Source organism: Hylobates moloch, unplaced genomic scaffold, assembly GCF_009828535.3.
Source record: "Hylobates moloch isolate HMO894 unplaced genomic scaffold, HMol_V3 SCAFFOLD_14, whole genome shotgun sequence".
Classification (NCBI taxonomy): domain Eukaryota; kingdom Metazoa; phylum Chordata; class Mammalia; order Primates; family Hylobatidae; genus Hylobates; species Hylobates moloch.
Genome location: NW_026652289.1, coordinates 64,616,638 through 64,642,881, shown reverse-complemented (window position 1 = coordinate 64,642,881; position 26,244 = coordinate 64,616,638). Strand labels below are relative to the sequence as shown.

Below are 26,244 nucleotides of genomic sequence, written 5' to 3'. Positions count from 1 at the left end.
TGTAACTTCAATCAATGTGGTGTTCAAGTTTCCAAAAATGGAGTTTTCTAAAAACCTCAGAGATAAAGCAGCCAAACAACCATACTTTGCTCTATACCAGTTGAGCAACTGGCTGGTTGATTATTCTAAACTGACAGTGTACTGGGCAACTGGCTAACAAGAAAACCAAACATTACCCTAAACACATTATAATCTCTCTTTAAAAGCTCAACACTAGCTGACATGGTGGCTCATGTCTGCCAACCCAGCACTTTCAGAGACTGAGGCAGGACGATCACTGGAGACCAAGAGTTAGAGACCAGCCTGGGCAACACAGCAAAACCTCATCTTTACAAATAAATAAATAAAATAGGACGGGCATGGTGGCTCATGCCTGTAATCCCAGCACTTTGGGAGGCTGAGACAGCAGAACTGTTTGAGCCCAGGAGTTAGAGACCAGCCTGGGCAACACAGGGAGATCCTGTCTCTACCAAAAATTTAAAAATTAGCCTGGCAGGGCAGCACGCTCCTGTAGTCCCAGCTACTCAGGAGGACGAGGTGAGAGGATTGCTTGAGTCCCAGAGATCAAGACTGCAGGGAGCTGTGATTGTGCCACTGTACTCCAGCCTGGGCAACAGAGTGAGACCTTGTCTTAATCAATCAATAAATAAAATAAAGCTCAACATCTGCACACCCATTAGGATGGCTATTATCAAAAACAGAAAAATAACAAGTGTTGATGAGGATGTGGAGAAACTGGAACCTTTGTGCACTGCTGATGGGAATGCAAAATGGTGCGACTGCTCTGGAAAATGGCATGGCAATTTTTCAAAAAATTAAACACAGAATCATTATGATTTACAATTCTATTTCTGGATAGATGCTCCAAAGAAGTGAAAGCAGGAACTTGGATTTATTTGTACATCCATGTTTATAGCATTATTATTCACAATAACTAAAAGGTGGAAGCAACCTAAGTGTGCATAATTGGATGAATGGATAAACAAAATTGGGTATATACATATGGTGAAGTATTAGTCAACCTTAAAAAGGAAATTCTGACACATGCTACAAAATGAGCAAACCTTGAGGACATTATGCTCAGTGAAATAAGCCAGTTACAAAGGACAAATATTGCATGAGTCCACTTAATATTAAGTACCTAGTAGCCAGGCGCGGTGGCTCACGCCTATAATCCTAGCACTTTGGGAGGCTGAGGCGGGTGGATTGCCTGAGCTCAGGAGTTCGAGACCAGCCTGGGCAACACGGTGAAACCCTGTCTCTACTAAAATGCAAAAAATGAGCCAGGAGTGTCAGCATGCTCCGAGCTACTCAGGAGGCTGAGGCAGGAGAATTGCTTGAACCCGGCAGGTGGAGATTGCAGCGAGCCTAGATCGCACCACTGCACTCCAGCCTGGGCGACAGAGCAAGACTCCGTCTCCAAAAAAACAAACAACAAAAAAAATTAAGTATCTAGTGTAGTCAAATTCATAGAGACAGACAGAATGGTGGTTGCCAAGGGGTTGGGGGGAGGGGAGAATGAAGAGTTAGTGTTTAACAGATACAAAATTTCAGTTAGGGAAGATGAAAAAGTTCTGGAGATGGATGGTGGTGACGGTTGTACACCAATGTAAATGTACTTAATGCCATTGAACTTTTTTTTTTTTTTTTTTGAGACGGAGTTTCACTCTTGTTGCCCAGGCTGGAGTGCAATGGCACGATATTGGCTCACCACAACCTCCGCCTCCCGGGTTCAGCGATTTTCCTGCCTCAGCCTCCCAAGTAGCTGGGATTACAGGTATGCGCCACCACGCCTGGCTAATTTTTGTATTTTTAGTAGAGATGGGGTTTCTCCATGTTGGTCAGGCTGGTATCAAACCCCTGACCTCAAGTGATCCACCTGCCTTGGCCTCCCAAAGTGCTGGGATTACAGGCGTGAGCCACTGCACCTGGCCAATGCCACTGAACTTTAAAAAATTGTTATAGTGGTAAATTCTGGATATCATCTGTTATTAGATATTATTTTCTCCTATTCCTTTCCATGGGTTGCCCTTTTTAGAAATCTGTTGACAGTGTGCAAAAGTTTTAAATTTTGCTGAAGTCCAACTTAGCTAGTTTTTTTCTTTTGTTGTCTGTGATTTTGGTGTCATATCCAAGAAATCACTGCCAAATCCAATGTCATGAAGCTTTTCCCATGTGTATTCTAGTAAAAGTATTATAGTTTCAATCTTACATTTAGGTCTTTGATCCACTCTGAATTAATTGTTGAATAAAATGTAAAGTAAGAATCCAACTTCACTGTTAAGTGGGTATCCAGTTTTTCTAGCATCCTTTGTTGAAAAGACTGTCCTTTCCCCCACTGAGTAGTTATTTGTCTTTTTTTTTTTTTTTGAGATGGAGTCTTACTCTGTCACCCAGGCTGGAGTGCAATGGCACAATCTCAGCTCACTGCAACCTCCACCTCGCGGGTTCAAGCAATTCTTCTGCCTCAGCCTCCCAAGCAGCTGGGACTACAGATGCACACCACCACACTCGGCTAATTTTTGTATTTTTAGTAGAGACGAGGTTTTACCATACTGGCCAGGCTGGTCGCAAACTCCTGACCTCATAATTCACCCACCTCAGCCTCCCAAAGTGCTGAGATTACAGGCATGAGCCACCGCACCCAGCCTATTTGTCTTATGTTTAAGACAGACTCCAAGGAAGGAGATTCCATAACTTCCCTCGATAATTCATGCTGATGTTGAACAAGTTTCATGGTTTGGAACACTTTTATATTATACTCAAATCTCACTACTGAAACTTAAGCCTATTTTGCTTAAGTCCTCAGCAAAAAAATAAAAAACCTTCTCAATAACCTCGAATACTATTAAGTAGCTCTCTTCAAATAACAAAACAATCCAATCATTTCCTAGACTTTCTTTCCTCAGGTAAAGTAATTTCAAATTCCTTTCACCTTTCCTCATTGGTCCTAGTTTTTAATTCTTTGATCATCTTTGAAGGCTCTTTCCTGAATCCATTTGAAGTTTTCTGCATTTTTCTTAAGATATAGAATCCATTAATCAAAGAATTCAGAAGTTTCTCTGAAGTTGTCTAGTCTATCCCTCTGCTTCTAGGAAGATTGTCTCTAAATCAATTCAGGCCAGACTGGAATGTTCGTATCTGTAGGAAGCGCTATGAAGAAAGAACTCATATCCTTCTTTGAGTATAAAATCAGCAATTATTAGAGTTGGACTTCAAGTGTCTCAAGACTTTCAGTCAAAAGAAAAGTACATAAGACTAATTATACTGTAGAGTCCCTTTCTTATTTATCTCTTCAGATAGAGAGGTATCATATCAGTCTTATGTCTCCATTTGGTTGCAGATATTCCACTGAATCACTGTCAAAGCAGCCAGGTATAGAATTTTTCCATTAGCAAAATAACTAAGAATTCACAAGGAACCAAACAGAAACAGTGATGACAAATCAACATGGAACTAGAAGTTGATCAAAACACTAGAAAAGGGCCTATTCTTTCCAGAGAAATCGCTTTTGGATTCTGACAAACCACAGAGGCGATGAATTTTAAAAACCACACATCCTTCCTCAAATATTATACTCTCAATCTTCATGCTGGAAAGCATAATAGAAAATATTCAATCCGACGTTGGGTAGCCAAGCTAGTAAATTAAAAATGCAAAACTCCATAGAGTTCAAGGGTTGAAAGGCATACACATCACATATATTCAGACATGAGGATCTTATTATGAAGACTGAGAGAATTACACACTTCAGCCAACTCCTTAGCACATGGCCATAGCCTGCTCAGCCAATTGGGCTTCAAGGTGCTTTTCTGGAAGCACTACAAGTAGAAAGCATTGGAAAACTCAGTCTACAGACTGCAGAAGGCAGCAATATTAGCAGCACAGAGATTTTTTTTTAAACCCAATTGTTAGAAAACCTCTGGTAAAAAGAACCCTAGAAATGTGGGTGATGGATAAAGGAGGGGCTCATTACACTATTTTGTTTACTTTGTGTATGATTTTTTTAAAGGTTTTTAGAAATCTAAGAAATCTAAGAAAAAAGAGCCCACAATGAAGATCCAAACAAAGTACAACTGAAACAGCAGCAGCAGAGCTTCCTTGCATTTCTGTGCCAGCTGCTGATTACATTTCCATAGAGGGCTGTGCATTTGCCAGAATATTTGCCAGTTATTTTGGAAAACATATGCCTGTCTAAAATCCTAAACAAACAGCAGACAGCTACCTTATAGGAGTGTAGTGCTTATGGCAAATTTACCATTACAATCCAAAGAGCTCAATTACTGCCTTCATATCTCCCTTTGGAGAACAGAAGCCCAAAAACAAGAGTGAAAGCCTGTAGACAAAATTGTTATCCTCCAAAATGCCTTTATTTGAAAGAGAAATGCAGTACTGAGTCACACCATACTAGATTTTAAGAGTTCCATTTTTAGCTTTAAATAGTGGCCATACAAAGCAGAATAAAAGTTTTTAAAAAGGAAATGAAATGTAACGATCAATCATGTCAACAATATGTTATGTAAGCTTATCTATATAGGTTGATTGGTATAACCTAGCAGAAGAAATCAAGATGAAAGAACTGTCCCTAACAAAAAGCCTAACAAATATGTAGTAATGTGGCAAATTTTTTAAGTGTTTTAGGAAGTGCTTTGTTCTCTCAGTAGTCCCAAGTAATCAAAGATTATTCCAACTCATCAGAATAATAAAACAGAAAAAGTAAAAAAAGCAGGTGTACTAGAGAACACTTTTAAGAATAAACAAACTCCTATAAATTAAAAAATATGGTTAATCCTATTTTTTTGAGACAGGGTATCACTCTGTCACCCAGGCTGAGTGCAGAGTTGCAAGCAATCTCAGCTCACTGCAGTCTCGACTTTCTGGGCTCAGGTGATTCTTCCACATCAGCCTCCAAAGTAGTGGGGACTATAGGTGTGTGCCAGCATACCTGACTAATTTTTTGTATTTTTTGTAGAGACAGGGTTTCGCCTTGTTGCCCAGGCTGGTCTTGAACTTCTGGGCTCAAGCAATCTGCCTGCCTTGGCTTCCTAAAGTGCTTGGATTACAGGCATGAGCCACTGCGTCTGTTCAGTTAATCCTCTAATATTCAATCTAAGAGGATATTTGACCTGCATTGTTACATGTATTACCTCTCTTCCTGCTCCCATCTATCCAACAAGAGTTCCAAGTCAAAATACAAAAATACTTGGTTTCCTAGAAGGTACCTGCTGCTTTAAGCCCTGCTCCCTGTCCGCCCACCCCCTTTGTAGGGAAACACATCTGGTAGCTGTCAGTTCCTCACAAGACAACCCTAACTCCTCCACAAGCAAGCTGGATGAGAAGAACGACCAATCACAGAACAAGTGTGGATGTGGTAAGTGCAATTCATTAGAAAATAACAATGCCAGGCATGGTGGCTCACGCCTGTAATCCCAGCACTTTGAGAGGCCGAGCTGGGCAACATGATGAAATCCCATCTCTACAAAAAATACAAAATTCGCCAGGTGTGGTGATGTGTAGTCTGTAGTCCCAGCTACTTAGGAGGCAGACTGAGGTGGGAAGATCGCTTGAGCCCAGGGGGCAGAGGTTGCAGTGAGCCAAGATCACATCACTGCACTCCAGCTTGGGCAACACTGTGAGACCCTGTCTCCAAAAAAAAAAGAAAAGAAAAGAATAGCATAGATTTCCTTCAATTTCCTTCAACCATTAACTCCTCTGGCTTCCAACTAATAAATCAAAGCTACCTGTAAATCCTGGGACACTTATATGAGGACAAACACAGAGTTTCGGTGAAACTAGTCATATGAAACATTTCACATGAAAAAATGGTTTTGTTATCAACCTTAAATATAAGATAAAGAATTGTCTTTTAAAATTATTAGTCCTCAAAAATAATAAAATTATTACTTTTTAATAGGGTATCATTTTCAATGACTAGTTTAATTATTCACAAGGTTAGTACTAATATACCAATTGACTTCTTTGCTTCTAATATGACCATATGGTATGTTTTTCATGCTTGACAGATTTTTAAGGCCATGATTAGATGATCAGTTATGATTTTCTTCTAAGTACAAAAAATAAATCAGTTAAGTTAGAGAAAAAACAGCAAAATTTTTGAATGATTTTATCTTTTTAATTAAGATACCTCTGTGAAAGATTAAGTTCACAGAATTACTAGTTCTTCCAGCCTTTTTTAATCAACTAATTTTTGAGTCATCATTGCTAACACTAAAGTTAGTATCATTTAACTATATAGTGTTATATAGTATACAGTGATTCATCACTGCAACACTATAATTGAAGAAAAATGTGGGATCATATACAAAAAAAAATCCCAAACCATTAGCATTTTTGTGAATGAATGCTTAAAACTATTTCCTATAAAAAGATATAAGCAATGGGAGCACCAAAACATTAATTACCACAAACAGATTCTACTCACCAGTTTGATTGCTACATATTCATTGGTGTAGAGATTTTTACCTAAGAGGAAAGCAGAATGTATATGTTTTAGTGACATTTATTCTGGGAAAAGCAAAGCAAAATATTAGCTTACAGGGTCATGAGAAAGGTTATATTCCCAATGCTGTTCACATAAATGAAACTTGATTTATAAGTGAAAAGCTACAGAGATAATAAGATCTAGCAAGGCTAGAACAGCTTGAAAATTTAGAAATTTAAGCTACACCTGAGAATTTTCCTAAAAGAGAAAACAAATCCCTCTTACACACACACACACACACACACACACACACACACACAGTGCATATTAATGCTTCCCAACTATTAAGCCACAAGGCAATTCAAGAAGAAATGCCAGAATTTCAAACAGATTTTAGCTCTTGGCACAATAAACACAAACCTTCATTCTTTGAACTAACTGGAAAATAGAATTCTATATATTTTGTCATGGTATTTCGTGTCAACTTTGGATGGCATGAAGGATAGTGTGAATAAAACCAATTATTGCCCAAACCTACTTTTGGAGAATTCATCTACTGCTTGTAAGCAGATGATTCTCAAAGCTGTTTTGACTGTTCACCAGAACCAATAGCCTTATATCTTTAACTATTTACAGGAAACAGATCTTCAGCTAGACAACACTTACACATCTCAAAGTTCTTCCTGCAATAATGGTTTTTCCTTTAAACTTTCCTATTTCTACAAATGTAATCAATATTCCCAGACGTTTAGACTAAGAACTTGGAATGATGATGAGGGCCAGAGCAACAACATTCACTTAGTGAACCTGTAATATATGCTGGATACTCAGCTCCTCTCACCTCCCCATCCTCACTAATCCTTGGAAGCCTTAACTTTAATTCCTCCTGAGTGCTTAGTACATATCATGTAGTTTAGCCACTGCACTGAACTTCGTATCTCTTCTTACACGTTTGCCTTCTTATCTAGCTAGAGTGTAAATATCTTAAGGATAGGGATTTTAAGTTTTCTCAATACCCTATGGTGCTTAAGACCATGTTCAGCACATATAAGACACTCAAAATCTCGACTGATTAAAAGTTATTGGTACTGTACATATAGTATGACTATTTTTAAAATATACCAGTAAATGTTATATTTCTGTAATACACAGCTGAATATATGTGCGTGAAAAAGAATATAAAAGGAATATAAAATAGTTCTACTATTTTAGTATTTTCTGATTTTTATATAATGCACATTGTTTTTATAAATAAAAAAACAAGCTGGGTGTCGTGTAATCCCAACACTTTGGGAGGCTGAAGCAGGTGGATCACTTGAGGTCAGGAGTTCAAGACCAGCCTGGCCAACATGGTGAAACCCTGCCTCTACTAAAAATACAAAAATTAGACGGGGGTGGTGGTGAACACTTGTAATCTCAGCTACTTGGGAGGCTGAGGCGGGAAAATCGCTTGAACCCAGGAGGTGTAGGCTACAGTAAGCCAAGATTACACCACTGTACTCCAGCCTGGGCAACAGAGTAAGACTCCGTCTCATAAATAAACAAACAAACACAAAAAGCTGCTTACAATACAAATTCTCATTTACAAACCTCTAGACAACAGAAGGCCCTCTGCAATATAACTACATCATTAAACTTTTCATACTGCCATCAGATTGCGAGTATCTTTATGTGTCAAAGAGTACACTAATTTAGGACTAATTTTTGTCTGCAAGTAAGATAAAAAGAAGACTAACAGGTTGGTTTCTTAGGTCAAACACCTAAGAAACCATAAGATGAATAACTTCTTTTTCTAGGGGAGCACAAGTAGAAAATAGGCATTTCTCTCATATATAGAGTGTTTGCATTAACCTTCTAAAGGTTACTTTATGTTTCTGATTAATGTTCCCACCAAAGCCATTTTAAAATATATTTCATGAAATTATAAAAAGGATAGTAATAAGTAAGAGAGGAACAGATGAGGCAGTAACGAATAGCCAGTTCCCAGGCAGATTAAAACTTTAATTTGGCCCAGGACTTCTTGCACACCAGATGTGATGCTGCGCAAAGATTTTTCAAGACAGCTCTTCCTGAAATGAAATGAGCATTGTTACTGTGACTTAAAACTAGTTTTAGAGCCAAGTGCAATGGCTCATGCCTGTAATCCCAGCACTTTGGGAGGCCGAGGTGGGTGGATCACCTGAGGTCAGGAGTTTGAGACCAGCCTGGCCAACATGGTGAAACCCTGTCTCTACTAAAAATACAAAAATTAGTTGGGGGTGGTGGTGGACACCTGTAATCCCAGCTACTCGGCAGACTGAGGCAACAGAATCACTTGAACCTGGGAGGCAGAGGTTGCAGTGAGCCGAGATCATGCCATTGCACTCCAGCATGGGAGAGTGCCTTAAAAAAAACAAAAAAACAACTAATTTTAGCACAGGCTTAACCCTAAGAACTTAATTACAGCTCACACCTATAATCCCAGCACTTGGGGAGGGCGAGGCAGGTGGCTCACGAGGTCAGGAGTTCGAGACCAGCCTGACCAATATGGTGAAACCCTGTCTCTAGTAAAAATACAAAAATTAGGCAGGCGTGGTAGCATGCGCCTGTAATCCCAGCTACTCAGGAGGCTGAGGCAGGAGAATCGCTTGACCCGGGAGGCAGAGGTTGCAGTGAGCCGAGATCGCGTCACTGCACTCCAGCCTTGGCAACAGAGCAAGACTCTGTCTCAAAAAAAAAAAAAAAAAAAAGCCATTAATACCATTTTTCCCTGTTCCTACTTCCTGTATAATTGCAGAACATCAATGCTATCTTAAAGTTTAAAATGACAGGTTTTGTGACCTCATAAGATCTGTGATTTTGCATGAGCATTGTGAGGTAGTACAAGATTAACTAGAAAAATAAGAGAACAGAAGTAGGGAAAAGCAAGTGAATATTTAATGCCCATCTAAACAGATACCAGACATCTAAGATGAGCAACCTCAGTTCTTACCCTTCATAGACTGTATTCTAGCTCCTCACACAAGGTCTTGTATGTGGTGGCTCAAAAGTGTGTCAAATAAATCATATGATACAGTGAGTGTTAAAACAGAAATACAAACGAGTCAGTAGAAGAGCTTGGATACGGAGGGTAATGAATTTGGGCACAAGCAGCACTTGAAGTGAGCCCTGAAGGATGAACAGAGGAGAGAATAAAAGGCATTTTCTATGTTTAAAAAATACTAATTTGAACAATGATATGGATAAATGACAGAAAATGCACAGGATTTGATATACTGTGGGTAGACCCATATAATCGAAGCACAGTGTGTGGGAAGAAACAGAAGAAAAGCCACAAACATCCACTAAGCTAAGGACAGGTTATGAATAATAACCAATGCCAGGTCCCCACTCTGAGGTACGTACCCGTGGGTACTTGGAAGTGTGCCAAGGCCCTTGTGTACTAAGCTACAGGACAAGTAAGATACACCTTTCATGGATCCTCATTTTCATTTGAAGATTTGGAGAAAGTCTTTTTTTATATAAAAACAAACCTACTATATTAAAGAAATTGTGCATAGATTTCTTTTGAAGAAAAAAATGTAGCCGGGCGCAATGGCTCACGCCTGTAATCCCAGCTCTTTGGGAGACCAAGGTGGGCGGATCACCTGAGGTCAGGAGTTCAAGACCAGCCTGACCAACATGGAGAAACCCCCGTCTCTACTAAAAATACAAAATTAGCCAGGTGTGGTGGTGAATGCCTGTAATCCCACCTAATCGGGAGGCTGAGACAGGAGAATAGCTTGAACCTGGGAGGCAGAGGTTGCAGTGAGCCGAGATCGCACGACTGCTCACCAGGGTGGGAAACAAGAAAAAAAAGCCAACTCTTATGTAAAAAAAAAAAAAAAAAAAGCAAGAGTTCAAAGAAATCCTGGGCATTTACATACTTGTTTCTTCCACAAGAAGTCTTGAGGAGTCTCGTCATTCAGTGTGCAACCTTTTTCTTCTTTTTTTTGAGACAGAGTCTCGCTCTGTTGCCCAGGCTGGAGTGCAGTGGCACGATCTCAGCTCATTGCAACCTCTGCCTCCATGGTTCAAGCAATTCTCCTGACTCAGCCTCTGGAGTGGCTGGGATTACAGGTGCGCACCAACATGACCAACTAGTTTTTGTATCTTTAGTAGAGACAGGGTTTCACCATGTTGGCCAGGATGGGCTCAATCTCTTGACTTTGTGATCCGCCTGCCTTGGCCTCCCAAAGTGCTGGGATTACAGGCGTGAGCCACCACTTCCGGGCTCAGTGTGCAACCTTTTTCTTATTTTTCCTGCATTTAGCTGGGCAGCCGCTTTTCACAGTGCAGTTGACTTTCAACTAAGTTTTCCATTTTTAGCCCCTTCTGCATCCCACCTTTGTGAAGTTCCTAGTGTCTCCAATTCTGAAACCTATCTGGTATATTTTATAGCATTAACTGGCCTGCCCCTTCAGGCACTCAGCCTTGTCTGGAGTGCTAAGTCAGTTACCACCTAACCATCTGTGTTTCAGCTTCCAAAATTTTGTTAACATTTCTCAATCTGTTTTCACTTTCTCTTCCATTTTTTTTTTTTGGTTCCTTGTGGTTTTATGCCTTTTTGTTTACAAAAAAAAAAAAAAAAAAGCCCTTTTCTAAATATACTTTCTAGTCTTAAGACTAAGCCAGCACCCAATTTCATGAACTTCTACCTATAATTATTTATGCATATATCTTTTTACTTCCACTGGGCAGTAAATTTCCAGAGGACAAGAATGTTTAATTCATCTTTTTATCCCTAGAAACAAACATAGTATCTGACATTCGGTAGGTAAGAGATGCTAAAGTGAACAACTTGACTTGATATACGTAGAAAGTTCTTGTGAGAAAGTTCTTGGGTGATAAAAAAGAAAGGCTAGTTTAGAATAAGATTATGGATAATCCTAAATGCAAATATAGGAGTTTTAACTTCATTCTTCAGCTTGCTGTGAATGAAGGGGAAAAGCAAATGGTGAAAGTTGTATTTTTACAATATTAATCTGACAACTATATGAGAACAAATGTTTAAAAATCTGAAGAAATGGAATAGTTCCTGGAAACATACATACAACCTACCAAGACTGAGTCAGAAGAAATAGAAAACCTGAACAGAATAACAAGTAATGAGATTGAAGCAATGATAAAAGACTCCTCCAACAAAGAAAAAGCCCAGGACCTGATGGCTTCACTGCTGAATTCTATCCAACACTGAAAGAACAAATATAAATTCTTTTCAAACTATTTCAAACTGCTGAATTCTATCCAACATTGAAAGAACAAATATAAATTCTTTTAAAACTATTTCAAAAAAGCGGAGGAGAATACTTCTAAACTTATTCTGAGTCCAGCATTACACTGATACCAAAACCAGGCCAGGATAAAACAAAATAAAACTACAGGCCAGTATCCCTGATGAAAATAGAGGCACAAATACTCAACAAAATACTAACAAACTAAATCCAACAACACACTAAAAGATGATTCACCATGATCAAGTGGGATGTATCTCAGGGATGTTAAGGATGCTTGAACATATGCATATCAATACACATGATACGTCACATGAACAGAATGAAAGACAAAAACCATATGATCATCTCAACAGACACAGAAAAGACATTTGATAAAATTCAGCATCCCTTCATGATAAAAACTCTCAATAAATTAGGTATAAAAGGAACACATTTCAACATAATAAAGGCCATATATGACAAACTCACAGCTAATATCAGACTGAATGGGGAAAAATTAAAAGCTTTTCCTCAAAAGACTAGAACAAGACAAGGATGCCCACTTTCACCAATTTTATACAACATAGTATTCAAAGTCCTATCCAGAGCAATGAGGCAAAAGAAAGGGCATCCAAATAGGAAAGGAAGAAATCAAACTGTTCCTGTTTGCAGATCACATAATCATTTATATAGAAAATCCCAAAGACTCCACCAAAAAACTATTAGAATAAATGAATTCAGTAAAGTTACAGGATACAAAATTAACATACAAAAATTAGTAGCATTTCTAATGCCAAAAACAAACCAGTGGAAAAATAGAGAATATAATCGGAGCACAAGTGTGTGGGAGGAAATATGGTTTGGCTGTGTCCCCACCCAAATCTCATCTTGAATCATAGCTCCCATAAGTCCCATGTATAGTGGGAGAGACCCAGAGGGAGGTAACTGAATCATAGGGTGGGTTTTTCACATGCTGTTCTCATGATAGTGAATAAGACTCACAAGATCTGATGGTTTTATAAAGGGGAGTTCCCTTGCACATGCTCTCTTTGCCTGCCGCCATGTAAGATGTGACTTTGCTCCTCCTTTGCTTTCTGCCATGATTGTGAGGCCTCCCAGCTACGGAGCTGTGAATCAATTAAACCTCTTTCCTTTATAAATGAGCCGGTCTTGGGTATGTCTTTATTAGCGGCATGAGAACAGACTAATACAGAAGGCAATCCCATTTACAATAGCTTTAAAAAAAAACAACAACCTGGGAATAAATTCAACCAAAGAGGTGAATGATCTCTACAAGGGAAACTATAAAATACTAACAAAAGAAACTGAAGAAGACACACACAAAAAAATGAAATATATCCATTGGAAGAAAATTGGCCAGTCACAGTGGCTTATGCCTATTACTGCCAGCACTTTAGGAGGCCAAGGCAGGAGGATCATTTCAGGCCAGGAGTTTGAGAGCAGCTAGGCAACATAATGAGACACTGTATCTGCAAAAAAATTATTTTAATTAGCCAGGTGTAGGAGTAAGTGCCTATAATCCTAGCTAGTAGGTAGACTGAGATGTGAAGAATGTTTGAGTCCAGGATCTTTGAGTTCATGTCACTACACTCCAGCCTAGGTGACAAAACAAGACCTTGTCTTTTTTTTTTTTTTGAGACAGAGTCTCGCTCTGTCACCAGGCTGGAGTGCAGTGACACGATCTCAGCTCAATACAACTTCTGCCTCCCGGGTTCAAGCAATTCTCCTGCCTCAGCCTCCTGAGTAGCTGGGACTATAGGCATGAGGACCACACCTGGCTAAATTTTGTATTTTTAGTAGAGACAGGGTTTCACCATATTGGCCAGGATGATCTAGATCTCCTGACCTCGTGATCCACCCACCTTGGCCTCCCAAAGTGCTGGGATTACAGGCGCGAGCCACCACGCCCAGCCCCTGACCTTGTCTCTTAAAAAAAATAAAAAAAAATCGGAAGAATATTGTTACAATGTCCATTCTACCCAAAGCGATCTACAAGATTCAATGCAATCTCTATCAAAATACCAATGACATTCAACACAGAAAGAAAAAAAAAAAATCCTAAAATTCATATGGAACCACAAAAGATTCCAAATAGCCAAAATAATCTTGGGCAAAAAGAACAAAGCCAAAAGAATCACTCTACCCGATGCAAAAATCTCCTAGAAAACTACAGTAACCAAAGCAGCACGGTACTGGCATAAAAACACACAAGTGAAACAGAATAGAGAACTCAGAAATAAATCTCCACATTTACAGGTAACTGATTTTCGACAAAGGTGCCAAGAATATACACTGGGGAAAACAGTCTCTTCAATAAATGGTGCTAGGAAAACTGGATATTCACACACAGAAGGAAGAAAGTAGACCCTTATCTCTCACCTTATGCAAAAATCAATTCAAAATGAATTAAAGACTTAAATGTAAGACCCAAAACTATAAAACTACTAGAATAAAACACAAGGGAAATGCTTCATGACATTCTCTAGGCAAAGATGTTTTGGAAGGGAACTCAAAAGCAAGGCAGGCTCACGCCTCTAATCCTAGCATTTGGGAGGCTGAGGTGGATCACTTGAGGACAGGAGTTCAAGACCAGCCTGGCCAACATGGCGAAACCCCATCTCTACTAAAAATACAAAAATTTAGCTGGGCGTGGCGGTGCACACCTGTAATCCCAGTTACTTGGGAGGCTGAGGCAGAAGAATCACTTGAACCCAGGAGGAGGAGGTTGCAGTGAGCCAAGACTGTGCCACCGCACTCCAGCCTGAGAGACAAAGCGAGACCCTGTCTCAAAAAAAAAGAAAAGAAAAGAAAAATAAAAAAAGCACTGGCAACAAAAGTGAAAACAGGCAAATGGGATTATATCAAATTTAAAAGTTTCTCAACAGAGTGAAGAGACAACCTAGAGGGAAAAAATATTTGCAAATTATTCATCTGACAAAGGGTTAATATCCAGACCATATAAGAAACTTGAACAACTCACTAACAAATAATCCGATTTAAAAATGGGCAAAAAACCAAAATGGACATTTCTCAAAAGAAGACATTCAAATGGCTGGCAGATACATGACAAAATGCTCAACATTACAAATCATCAGGGAAATCAAGTCGAAACCACAATGAGAAACCACCTCACCCCAGTTAAAATGGCAATTATCAATAAAACAAATGCTGGCAAGAATGTGAAGAGAGGGAAATTTTTATACTCTGTTGGTAGGAATGTAGATTAGTACAGCCATTATGGAAAACAATATGAAGAGTTCTCAAAAAATTAAAAACAAAACTACCATATGACCCAATAATTCCACTACTGGGTATATATTCAAAGGAATTGAAACCAGTATGTTAGCCAGACATGGTGGCTCATGCCCGTAGTTCCAACACTTTGGGAAGCCAAGGTGAGAGGATCACTTGAACCCAGGAGTTCAAGACCAGCCTGAGCAACATGGCAAAACCCATCTCTACAAAAAAATAAAATAAAATAAATTTTATTTTTAAAATAAAACTGGGGAGGGGAGGGGAGGAAACCAGTATGCCAAAAAGGTATCTGCACTCCCATGTTTATTGCAGCATATTCACAATAGCCAAGATATGAAACCAACCTAAGTGTACATCAATAGATGAAAAGAAAATGTACATATATACAATAGAATATTATTCAGCTATAAAAACGAAGTGCTGTCATTTGTGGCAAAGGGATAAACATGGAGAACATGTTAAGTGAAATAAGCCAGGCACAGAAACACAAATCCTGCATGATCTCACTTATATGTGGAATCTAGGAAAGCTGATCTCATAGGAGAGAACAGAATGGTGGTTATCAGAGGCTGGGGAGGGAGAAGAAAGAGGAATAAGGAAAGGTTTGTCAATGGGTACAAAGTTACCGTGAGATTTTAAGAATAAGTTCTAGTGTTCTATTAAGTAGTAGAATGACTATAGCTAACAAAAGGACCTCAAATAACATAATTTCATGTTATAATACTGATGAGAAAAAAAATCAATTCCCAGCCAGAACCACCATCTGTGTAGAGTTTGCATGTTCTCTTCATGTCTGTGTGGGTTTCCTTTCAGTACTCCAGTTTCTTCCCACATCCCAAAGATGTGTACCTTAGGTCAACTGGGGTGTTTTGTTTGTTTTTTAGGGAACATACAGGATTTCATTTTTTATTCTTTTTATTTCAATTGTTTTTGAGCTAACTGGGGTGCTTAAATTGTCCCAGGAGGAGTGAATGTGGGTGTATGTATCAGCATCCTGCCACAGAATGACATTCCTCCAAGGTTGATTCTCACCTTGTGCCCTAAACTGCTGGGATAGGGTCTGGCAACCTGAGACCCTGAACTGGGATAAGTGGGTTGAAAAAATGCATGGATACAAATTATTGTAAAATGAAAATTCTAGTCTATGGTAATCATATATATGCAAGACAATCAACAACAGAGTACAAAAGTGCTCAAGGAGCCTGCTATATTTGTTTTTGCACTGCATTGTAGTAGGATATTCTCCTTACCATTTTTGCTTTGCAAACATTTAGTCCTTGATTTTACCCACCACCATTGTGCTGCCATCACTCACTGATTCACCAAAAAAAAGGGTAATTATCTTTTTATTAATCTGTCTTAAATGTATGTATAGTCCACATTTATTTCAATGTTTAACATTACAAGTGTTTTGGGCCTTTATCTAGAAGTTTGGTAATGTTTTTGTGATCAGAAGTATGCCATAGGTCACTCCTCCTCAACTTTTTGTTTCAGTAGAAATGGCACCAGTTCTTCTTTATATATCCAGTAGAATTAGGCTGTGAATCCATCTGGTCCTGGGTTTTTGGTTGGTAGCCTATTTATTACTGATTTGACTTCGCTCATTCTTGGTGTGTTCAGGAAATCAAGACTTCTTCCTTCAGTCTTGGGCAGGTGTATGTGTCCAGGAATTTATGCATCTCTTCTAGGTTTTCTAGCTTGTGTGCACAAAGGTGTTTGTAGTAGTTTCTGATGGCTATTTTTTTTTTTTTTTTGAGACGGAGTCTTGCTCTGTGGCCCAGGTTGGAGTGCACTGGCGTGATCTCAGCTCACTGCAACCTCTGCCTCCTGGGTTCAGTGATTCTTCTGCCTCAGCCTCCCGAGTAGGTGGGATTACAGGTGCACACCACCACGTCCAACTAATTTTTGTATTTTTAGTAGAGACAGGGTTTCGCCATGTTGGCCAGACTGGTCTTGAACTCCTGACCTCAGGTGACCCGCCCACCTCAGCCTCCCAAAGTGCTGGGATTACAGGCGTGAGCCACCGTGCCCAGCCTCTGATGGCTATTTTTATTTTTGACATGGAGTCTCACTCTGCCACCCACATTGGAGTACAGGGGTGCAATCTCAGCTCACTGCAACCTCCACCTCCCAGACTCAAGTGATTCTCCCACCTCAGCCTCCCCAGAAGCTGAAATTACAGGTGCATGCCACCAGACCTATTTTTTTTTTTTTTTGTATTTTTAGTAGAGACAGGGTTTCACCATACTGGCCAGGCTGGTCTTGAACTCCTGACCCTCAAGTGATCCACCCACCTTGGCCTCCCTAAGTGCTGGGATTATAGGCATGGGCCACCACACCTGGCCTCTGATGGCTGTTTGTATTTCTGTGGGGTCAGTGGTAACATCCCCTTCATCATTTCTAATTGTGTTTATTTGGATCTTCTCTCTTATATTCTTTAGTAGTCTAGCTAGTGGCCTATTTATCAACTTTTTTTTCAAGAAACCAACTTCTAGATTTGTTGATCTTTTGAATGGTTTTTCGTGTCTTAATTTCCTTCGGTTCATCTCTGATTTTGGTTATTTTTTGTCTTCTCTGCTAGCTTTGGGGTTGAATTGTTCTTGTTTCTCTAATTATTTTCATTGTGATACTAGGTTGTTAATTTGAGATCTTTCTAACTTTTTGATGTGGACATTTAGCGCTATGAATTTCCCTGTTAACACTACCTGAGCTGTGGCCGGGCGCGGTGGCTCACGCCTGTAATCTCAGCACTTTGGGAGGCCGAGGTGGGCGGATCACGAGGTCAGGAGATCGAGACCATCCTGGCCAACACAGTGAAACCCCGTCTCTACTAAAAACACAAAAAAATTAGCCGGGCATGGTGGCAGGTGCCTGTAGTCCCAGCTACTCGGGAGGCTGAGGCAGGAGAATGGTGTGAACCCGGGAGGCGGAGCTTGCAGTGAGCTGAGATCGCGCCACTGCACTCCAGCCTGGGTGACAGAGCGAGACTCTGTCTCAAAAAAAAAAAAAAAAAAAAAAACACTACCTGAGCTATGTCCCAGAGATTCTGGTATGCTGTATCTTTGTTCTCATTAATTTCAAAGGACTTCTTGATTTCTGTCTTTATTTCATTATTTACCCAAAAGTCATTCAGGAGCAGGTTGTTTAATTTCCATGTAATTGCATGGTTTTGAGTGATTTTCTTAGTCTTGACTTCTATTTTATTTTACTATGTATGTACATATGTTTTTTTTTATTTATTTATTTTTGAGATGGAGTCTCACTCTCCCTCCCAGGCTGGAGTGTAGCGGCGCGATCTCAGCTCACTGCAACCTCTGCCTCCTGGGTTCAAGGGATTCTCCTGCCTCAGTCTCCTGAGTAGAGTAGCTGGGACTACAGGCATGCACCACCACACCCAGCTAATTTTTGTATTTTTAGTAGAGACAGGGTTTCACCATGTTGGCCAGGCTGTCTTGAACTCCTGAACTCAAGTGATCCGCCTGTCTCAGCCTGCCAAAGTGCTGGGATTACAGGTGTGAGCCACTGAACTCGGCCAATTTATTTATTTATTTTGAGGCAGGGTCTCACTCTGTCACCCAGGCTGGAGTACAATGGCCCCATCTCAGCTCACTGCAACCTCCACCTCCCCAAGGCTCAAGCAATCCTCCACCTCAGCGTCCCAAGTAGCTGAGACCACAGGTGCACATCACCACATCCATTTTTTTCTGGTATTTTTAGTAGAGACAGGGTCTCACCATGTTGCCCAGGCTGGTCTTGAACTCCCGAGCTCAAGCAATCAGCCCACCTTGGCCTCCCAAAGTGCTGGGATTACAGGTGTTAGCCACAGTGCCCAGCCTTGACTTCCATTTTAATTGTACTGTGGTGCAAGAATGTGTTTGATATGATTTTGGTTCTTTTGAATTTGCTGAGAATTGTTTTATGTCCAAATATGTGGTTGATTTTAGAGTATATGCCATGTGATGATGAGAAGAATGTATATTCTGTTGTTTTGGAGTGCAGAGCTCTGCAGAGGTCTGTAAGATCCATTTGGTGCAATGTTGAGTTCAGGTCCTGAATATCTTTGTTAATTTTCTGCCTCAATCATCTGTTTGATACTGTCAGTGGAGTGCTGCTATTATTGTGTGGGAGTCTATGTCTCTTTGTAGGTATCTAAAAACTTGCTTTATGAATGTGGGTGCTCCTGTGTCGGGTGCATATATACTTAGGATAGTTAGGTCTTCTTGTTGAATTGAACCTTTTACCACTATGTAATGTCTTTCTGTCGTTTTTAATCTTTGTTGGTTTAAAGTCTGTTTTGTGTGAAATTAGAACTGAAATCCCTGCCTTTTTCTATTTTCCATTTGCTTGGTAGATTTTCCTCCATCCTTTTATTTTGAGCCTACGGATGTCATTACATGAGATGGGTCTCTTGAAGACAACATACTATTGGGTCTTGCTTCTTATCCAGCTTGCCACTCTGTGACTTTTAAATGGGGATATTTAGCCCGTTTACATTCAAGACTAGTATTGATAGGTATGGATTTGATCCTGACATAGTGTTGTTAGCTGGTTATTATGCTGGCTTGTTTGTGAGGTTGCTTTATAGTATCACTAGTCTGTATATTTAAGTATGTTTTTGTATTAGCTGGTAGTAGTCTTTCCTTTCTATATTTATTGCTCCTTTCAAGATCTCTCGTAAAGCAGGTCTGGTGGTGTTTTGGAATGGGGTCTTGCTCTGTCACCCAGGCTGGAGTGCAGCGGTGCAATCACAGCTCACTGCAGTCTCAATCTCCTAGGCTCAAGAAATCTTGGAATGCACCACCACATCCAGTTAATTTTTGTAGAGACAGGGTTTTGCCATGTTGCCCAGGCTGGTCTCAAACTCCTGGGCTCAAGAGATCCACCCACCTCGGCTTCCCAAAGTGCTGAAATTACAGGCATGAGCCACTGTGCCTGGCCTTAACTCTTGTTTTTATCAATTACCCTATTGTAAAATTAGTTTCTTTATACATGGTTTCACTTAAAATCACAGTGTCCAAGAACCTATTGATGAAGTTAAGTGAGGACTTACCACACTGTATATTTCAAGATAGCTAGACAAGAGAATGTTGAAAGTTATTATCATAAAGGAAGAATAAAGATTGGAGGCTATGAACATGCTAACTACCCTTATTTTATTATATAATGTACACATGTATTGAAACATCACACTCTACCCCATAAGCATGTACAATTATTGTCAATTATAAACAAAATAAAAAATATTAATCTGGCCCCAATGTATAAAACAGAAGCGAATGGGGTAATTAGAAAGAAGATGAATAAGATGTTTTTATAACAGAACATATAAAGAATAACTATTCACAGAGCTGTTATGAAGATGATAGAATATGTGCAAATATTTTGTAAACTGCAAGGTGCTAGATAAGTCTAATTTTTATTACTTCTATTATTATAGCAGAGAAGAGGTAATAATTCCCGAGAGGACTAAAATAGGATCTTCATGCAAGGTATTTTGAAGGAAAACCTAACAACATTTGGATTATATGTAATGTGAGGGATAAGGAAAATGGAAGGGTCTACATGAGGGGTGTCCAATCTTTTGGCTTCTCTGGGCCACACTGGAAGAATTGTCTTGGGCCACACATAGAATACATGAACACTAACAAAAGCTGATGAGCTAAAAAAAAAAATCACATAATGTTTTAAGAGAGTTTGCAATTTTGTGTTGGGCTGCATTCAAAGCTGTCCTGGGAGAACAGAGTTAGTTAGGAGAGTAAACAATATCATTCCACGCTACTATGATGCATTCCTCCAAATTCTCACTAAACCTAAAAGTGACAGACAAATTATAAAATGCTTCTTAGCTTCTATTTTCACATGTATATGAAAGAGTATAATCACAGAAGTATAACAAGTGAGACAAGCCTATGTAACACCCAACATAGTGGCTGATACATCACAAAATGCTAGCTTGTGTTTACTTGATTTCTCTAAGGGCACCAAAAGAATCAAATACATGTTACCCTCTTATTATCCTTTTTCTTAAGAGGCACTGGAGGTGACTTGATAATTCTCCTGAGCTAAGCATTGCCTCAAATGAACTTCTTTGCAAGGGCACAAATGCATTCATTAAAATGTCACAGGTCAACACAAAATGCAGCCATGTTTCAGAAATTTAGACAATCACTCAGCCACTATCCTAAATAATGTACAGTACTCAAAAATTTTGCTCCAGATGAATTTAATTACAAAGATTGTGTTAAAACCCTGCCCATTTAAAATAAACTGCTTCAGCTAAAGAAAATAAAAATAAAAGCATACCAATAACTACGAGGAAGGAAGGCCGTTTAATGGACAGAAAAGTATCATTGATGAGCTGGCACAATCCCAAGCACTGAAAGCTTTTAGTATCTGTTGCACAAAATCCACAATGCTTCCCAAGCTCACTTCCTGGCTATTGGTTCTTTTATTCTTAATAGAAAAGGAACTGCATTATACAGTAGTTTCTGGAGCTTTATATTTAAGCTCAGCCCTTTCAAAGCAGCAGTCCTGGATGTGATGCTGTCCATAAAACCCTCTGCATGAAGACTTCCTGTTTCTGTAAGTCACCTACAGAGACAACATTTATCGTAAGCTTCATCAGACACTGCATTATTTCAAAGAATCAGGAGTTCTCAGTTCTCAGAGCCATACTGATAAAGGAACACACAGTCTGTTTAGTTAGAGCTCCAGCTGTCACATTTTCTTGCCCTTCAGTGAAAACAGTACATGTATAAATTACTACCTAGAACTTGTAAAAAATCCAGCCAAATGAACTTGAGGCAATTGGTAGTTAAAACAAGTAACTACTTTTATATAAGTCAGATGATTACCATGTCTATTTAGGGCGAAGAGGACAGGTTGGCCTATTGCCACCTCCACCCAAAAAGCATCTCTTTTTTTTTGTGGAAACACAGTCTTGCTATGTTGCCCAGGCTGGAGTGCAGTGGCATGATCTTGGCTCACTGAAACTTTGCCTCCCAGGTTCAAGCAATTCTCCTGCCTCTGCCTCCCGAGTAACTGGGATTACAGGTGCACACCACCACACCCAGCCAACTTTTGTATTTTAGTAGAGATGGGTTTCACCTTGTTGCCAGGCTGGTCTCAAACTCCTGACCTCAGGTGAGCCTCTCGTCTGGGCCTCCCAAAGTGCTGGGAGGCATGGGCCACCGTGCCCGGCCCAAAGAGCAGTATGATTAGGGGTAAGAAGATAACGATAGCAATACAACTCAAAGGAAAAAAAGCAGATAATTTTTTCACTTTTACTAACTTAATAGTATTAAAATATTAGTATACTATGCAGAAACATTTCCCAAATGATTAGCAGTTAATAGCAAGAATAATTTCTTCTTGTGTCAAGTTTTTTAAAGGGCTTACCTATCAGTAAGTACATTATAATAAAAGAAAATCTTATTAAAGCTTAATATCACTGGGATGGTATATACAGCATGGTCATTATTAACAAGACAGACAATGCTCAAATGTTTTCTAAACTGTAGAACATGATCCATTAGTGGGATATAAAGTAAATACATTCAAATATTGATTTTAAAAAATGTCTTGGCCAAATTTTTTAAAGAAAAAATATATAAAATAAAAAGTATCAGAATACATTATACTTAGTAAGGATAAAATATTATTTCATGAAACTTTTCATATACACAGATATTAACTATGTGTATACTAAATTACAATTTTTTTAGTGTGAGTTATGATCAAAGAATAATAAGAGCCATCAATAAAAATCTTCTAAAAAACAGTTTCAATTATTTCATTTTGCAATGAAAAGCTGGTCAGTGGCTGGACTAGTTTCTATGTAACTTTCCTAAGGTATTACACATGATATTCTCATTAATCTGTTAATAAGAAAAATGAGAGTGCTTCTAACAACTGAAAGTCTAAAGTGAGGCTATGTGGAGTGAGGTAAAAGGCAGCAAGGGCCAAAAGAAAGGGAGAAGTTGAAAGTCATTTATAAATAGCATGAAAGCAGGACTCATATTCCATTTTTGAGAAAGTGTCTATGTACTTTCAAGGGCCTACGCTTTACAAAGACAATTTGTAAAATGTTCTATATTATAGTGGTGGGCAGAAAAACTGGAATGAATCATTCTAGAAAGTATGATTTTCTGCAGCAGAGAAATACTGAAGTATTTTTGTATTTTTAAAATTTTTATGCATAACTTCAAAGGCATAGGATTTTCCCCCATGTAACCTACCCAATTTCAGTAACTTTATTATTTTGAAACAAATCTCAGATGTTATACCATTTTATCAGTAAATATTTCATTATGGGTCTGAAACAGAATTGAAGTACTTTTTCAGAACAGATGGATCATTTATTATTTGAAGACCTCTACAATATCAATGTGGAAAATTAAAAGATCAAATGGGAACCCAAGAAAATGAAAAAGAGTGAAGTACCAATGAGACATTTCAGCCACCCAGGTAGAAAAAAAAAGGTCCAACAGTCCCTTGAAAAATAAAAGAGTTGAGGCCGGGCGCGGTGGCTCACGCCTGTAATCCCAACAATTTGGGAGGCCGAGGAGGGCGGATCACGAGGTCAGGAGATCGAGACCATCCTGGCTAACATGGTGAAACCCCATCTCTACTAAAAAATACAAAAAAATTAGCTGAGGGTGGTGGCAGGCACCTGTAGTCCCAGCTACTCGGGAGGCTGAGGCAGGAGAATGGCATGAACCTGGGAGGCGGAGCTTGCAGTGAGCCAAGATTGCACCACTGTACTCCAGCCTGGGTGACACAGCAAGACTCCGTCTCAAAAAAAAAAAAAAGAAAAGAAAAGAAAAAGAAAAGAGTTGAAAGTGAAAAAACAATCATGAACAGAGTTCAAAGTAAAGCAATCAATTCCGGAAGAACTGAAACCATGCAACGTCAGTGACTTGAACTTGATCATTAGACAAAATAGTCAAATATATTTTCCTGCCAATAAGAATATAGACCTCTATTCTAGACAGTGATGCAAGTGAAATATAGATGTTATTAATAAAGTTGTAGGCTGGGTGCTGTGGCACAAACCTGTAATCTGAAAACTTTGGGAGGTCAAGGTGAGAGAATCACTTGAGGCCAGGGGTTTGAGATCAGCCTAAGCAACAAAGTGAGACTCTGTCTCCACAAAAAAATTAAATAATTAGCCAGGCGTTGTGGTGCACCCTTCAGCCCTAGCTACTTGGGAGGCTGAGATGGGAGAATCCTTTGAGTCCAGGAGTTCAAGGTTACAGTGAGCTGTGATTGCACCACTGCACTCCAGCCTGGGCAACAGAGTGAGACCCTGTCATTCATTCATTCATATGTACATACATAATATATATACACACACTTCTACCCCTGCTACAAATTTTATTTTAATGTTACTAATATTAAAATAATAAAATGTAATATAATAAAATATATTAATATTAATATTGATGCATTTTAATAATATATTAATATTGATATGTTTTAATAATAATGTATTAATATTATTTTATTATCTATTAAAACATATATATTTTCGAGATGGAGTCTTACTCTGTTGCCCAGGCTGGAGTGCAGTGGTGCAATCACAGCTCACTGCAACCTCCGCCCCCCTGGTTTCAAGCAATTCTCCCACCTTGGCCTCCCGAGTAGCTGGGATTACAGGTGCCCACCACCACTCTTGGCTAATTTTTGTATTTTTAGTAGAGACAGGGTTTTGCCATGTTGGCCAGGCTTGTCTCGAACTCCTGACCTCAGGTAATCCACCCGCCTCAGCCTCCCAAAGTGCCGGGATTGCAGGCATGACTCACCACACCCAGTCCACGGGTAAAAGTATATATGCATGTGTGTGTGTGTGTGTGTGCGTGTGCGTGTGCGTGTGTGTGTGTATATATATATATATATATTTTTTTTTTTTTTGACAGAGTCTCATTCTGTCACCCAGACTGGAGTGCAGTGGCACAATTTCAGCTCACTGCAAGCTCCGCCTCCCAGGTTCAAGAGATTCACCTGCCTTAGCCTTCCAAGTAGTTAAGACTACGGGCACAGGCCACCACGCCCTGCTAATTTTTGTATTTTTAGTAGAGACAGGGTTTCACCATGTTGGCCAAGCTGGTGTCGAACTCCTGACCTCGTGATCTGCCCGCCTTGGCCTCCCAAGTGCTGGGATTACCGGCATGAGCCACTGTGCCTAGCCATAAAAGTAGATTTTTATGTAAAATTAGGCACCCAACTAATGTACATATAGGAGAAGCCAGAGTATAATGAGAACTTCACAGATCCCACTGATGCAACTACACCCCACATCTAAAAATTTTTAATCTTTATGAAAGTATTTATGTAAAAAGGAGCAACGTTAACCTATGTGTTTCACTTTTTTTTTAAGTCTTGCTTTACTGTTAATTATTTGGACAATTTCCTAAAGAGTCTGGCACATAATTTTCAGCTTTGTTTAGATCCAGTGATTGTGAAGCAGCTCCACCTAAGTGGTATGAAGATCACTGACATATACTGTTAACATCAAAAAACAAATTTCAATCCTCTTGCACAAATGATCTACCTTTTTTTGTAATTTTGTTTACACCTACTTTTTCTTTTTTACTGAGGTATAACTTATATGCAGTAAAGCACACAAATGTTAACTGTAGAGCTCAGTGAATTTTTATATATCCATACATACACCCATGTAACTACCATTTGGAAAGAGAACATTTTCAGCATACCAGTAGGTTTTCTGGTACCTCCTCTCAATGACTAACTCCTACTTATCACAACCAAAGGTAATCTGTTTTGACTGCTATTGTAGGAAATCACATTTGCTTATTTTTGACATCATATGGATGGAATTATCTAATAAGCATTCTCGTGTATCTGCATTCTTTTCCTTGATTATGTCCGTGAGATTCATGCACTTTCTTGCATGCATTAGTAGTTCATACTTTTTCATTACTAGATGGTATTCCATTGTATGAATATACCACAATTCATTTATCTGTCCTACTGTTGATAGACATTTGGGCTGTTTTCAGTCTGTGCCATTAGGAATAATGCTGCTATGAATATTATTAAATATGTTTCTTGGTGCACATATATATGCATTTTCTTAAGTGAATACCCAGAGTGGAATTTCTGGATCATACAGTATTCATACACAGAAACAAACAGGCCAGGCACAGTGGCTCACGCCTGTAATCCCAGGACTTTGGGAGGTCGAGGCGGGCGGATCACGAGGTCAGGAGTTCGAGACAAGCCTGGCCAACATATTGAAACCCCGTCTCTACTAAAAACACAAAAATTAGC

The 26,244-nt window shown here is 39.3% G+C and overlaps 1 protein-coding gene across 19 annotated transcripts in view; it reads right to left on the bottom strand.

The window, feature by feature from the left end:
• The window catches only part of CSNK1G1 (casein kinase 1 gamma 1), a 235,182-nt gene that overhangs the window by 90,920 nt on the left and 118,018 nt on the right, over nucleotides 1-26,244 (bottom strand). For all 19 annotated transcript variants that reach the window (XR_009209593.1, XM_058427276.1, XM_058427280.1 and 16 more), the window contains one exon: nucleotides 6,443-6,483. Coding sequence is in view for 18 of the 19 variants with exons in the window: in XM_058427276.1 (XP_058283259.1) it covers nucleotides 6,443-6,483 (41 nt within the window). In the remaining variant the exon portion in view is untranslated. The remainder of the gene's footprint in view (nucleotides 1-6,442; nucleotides 6,484-26,244) is intronic.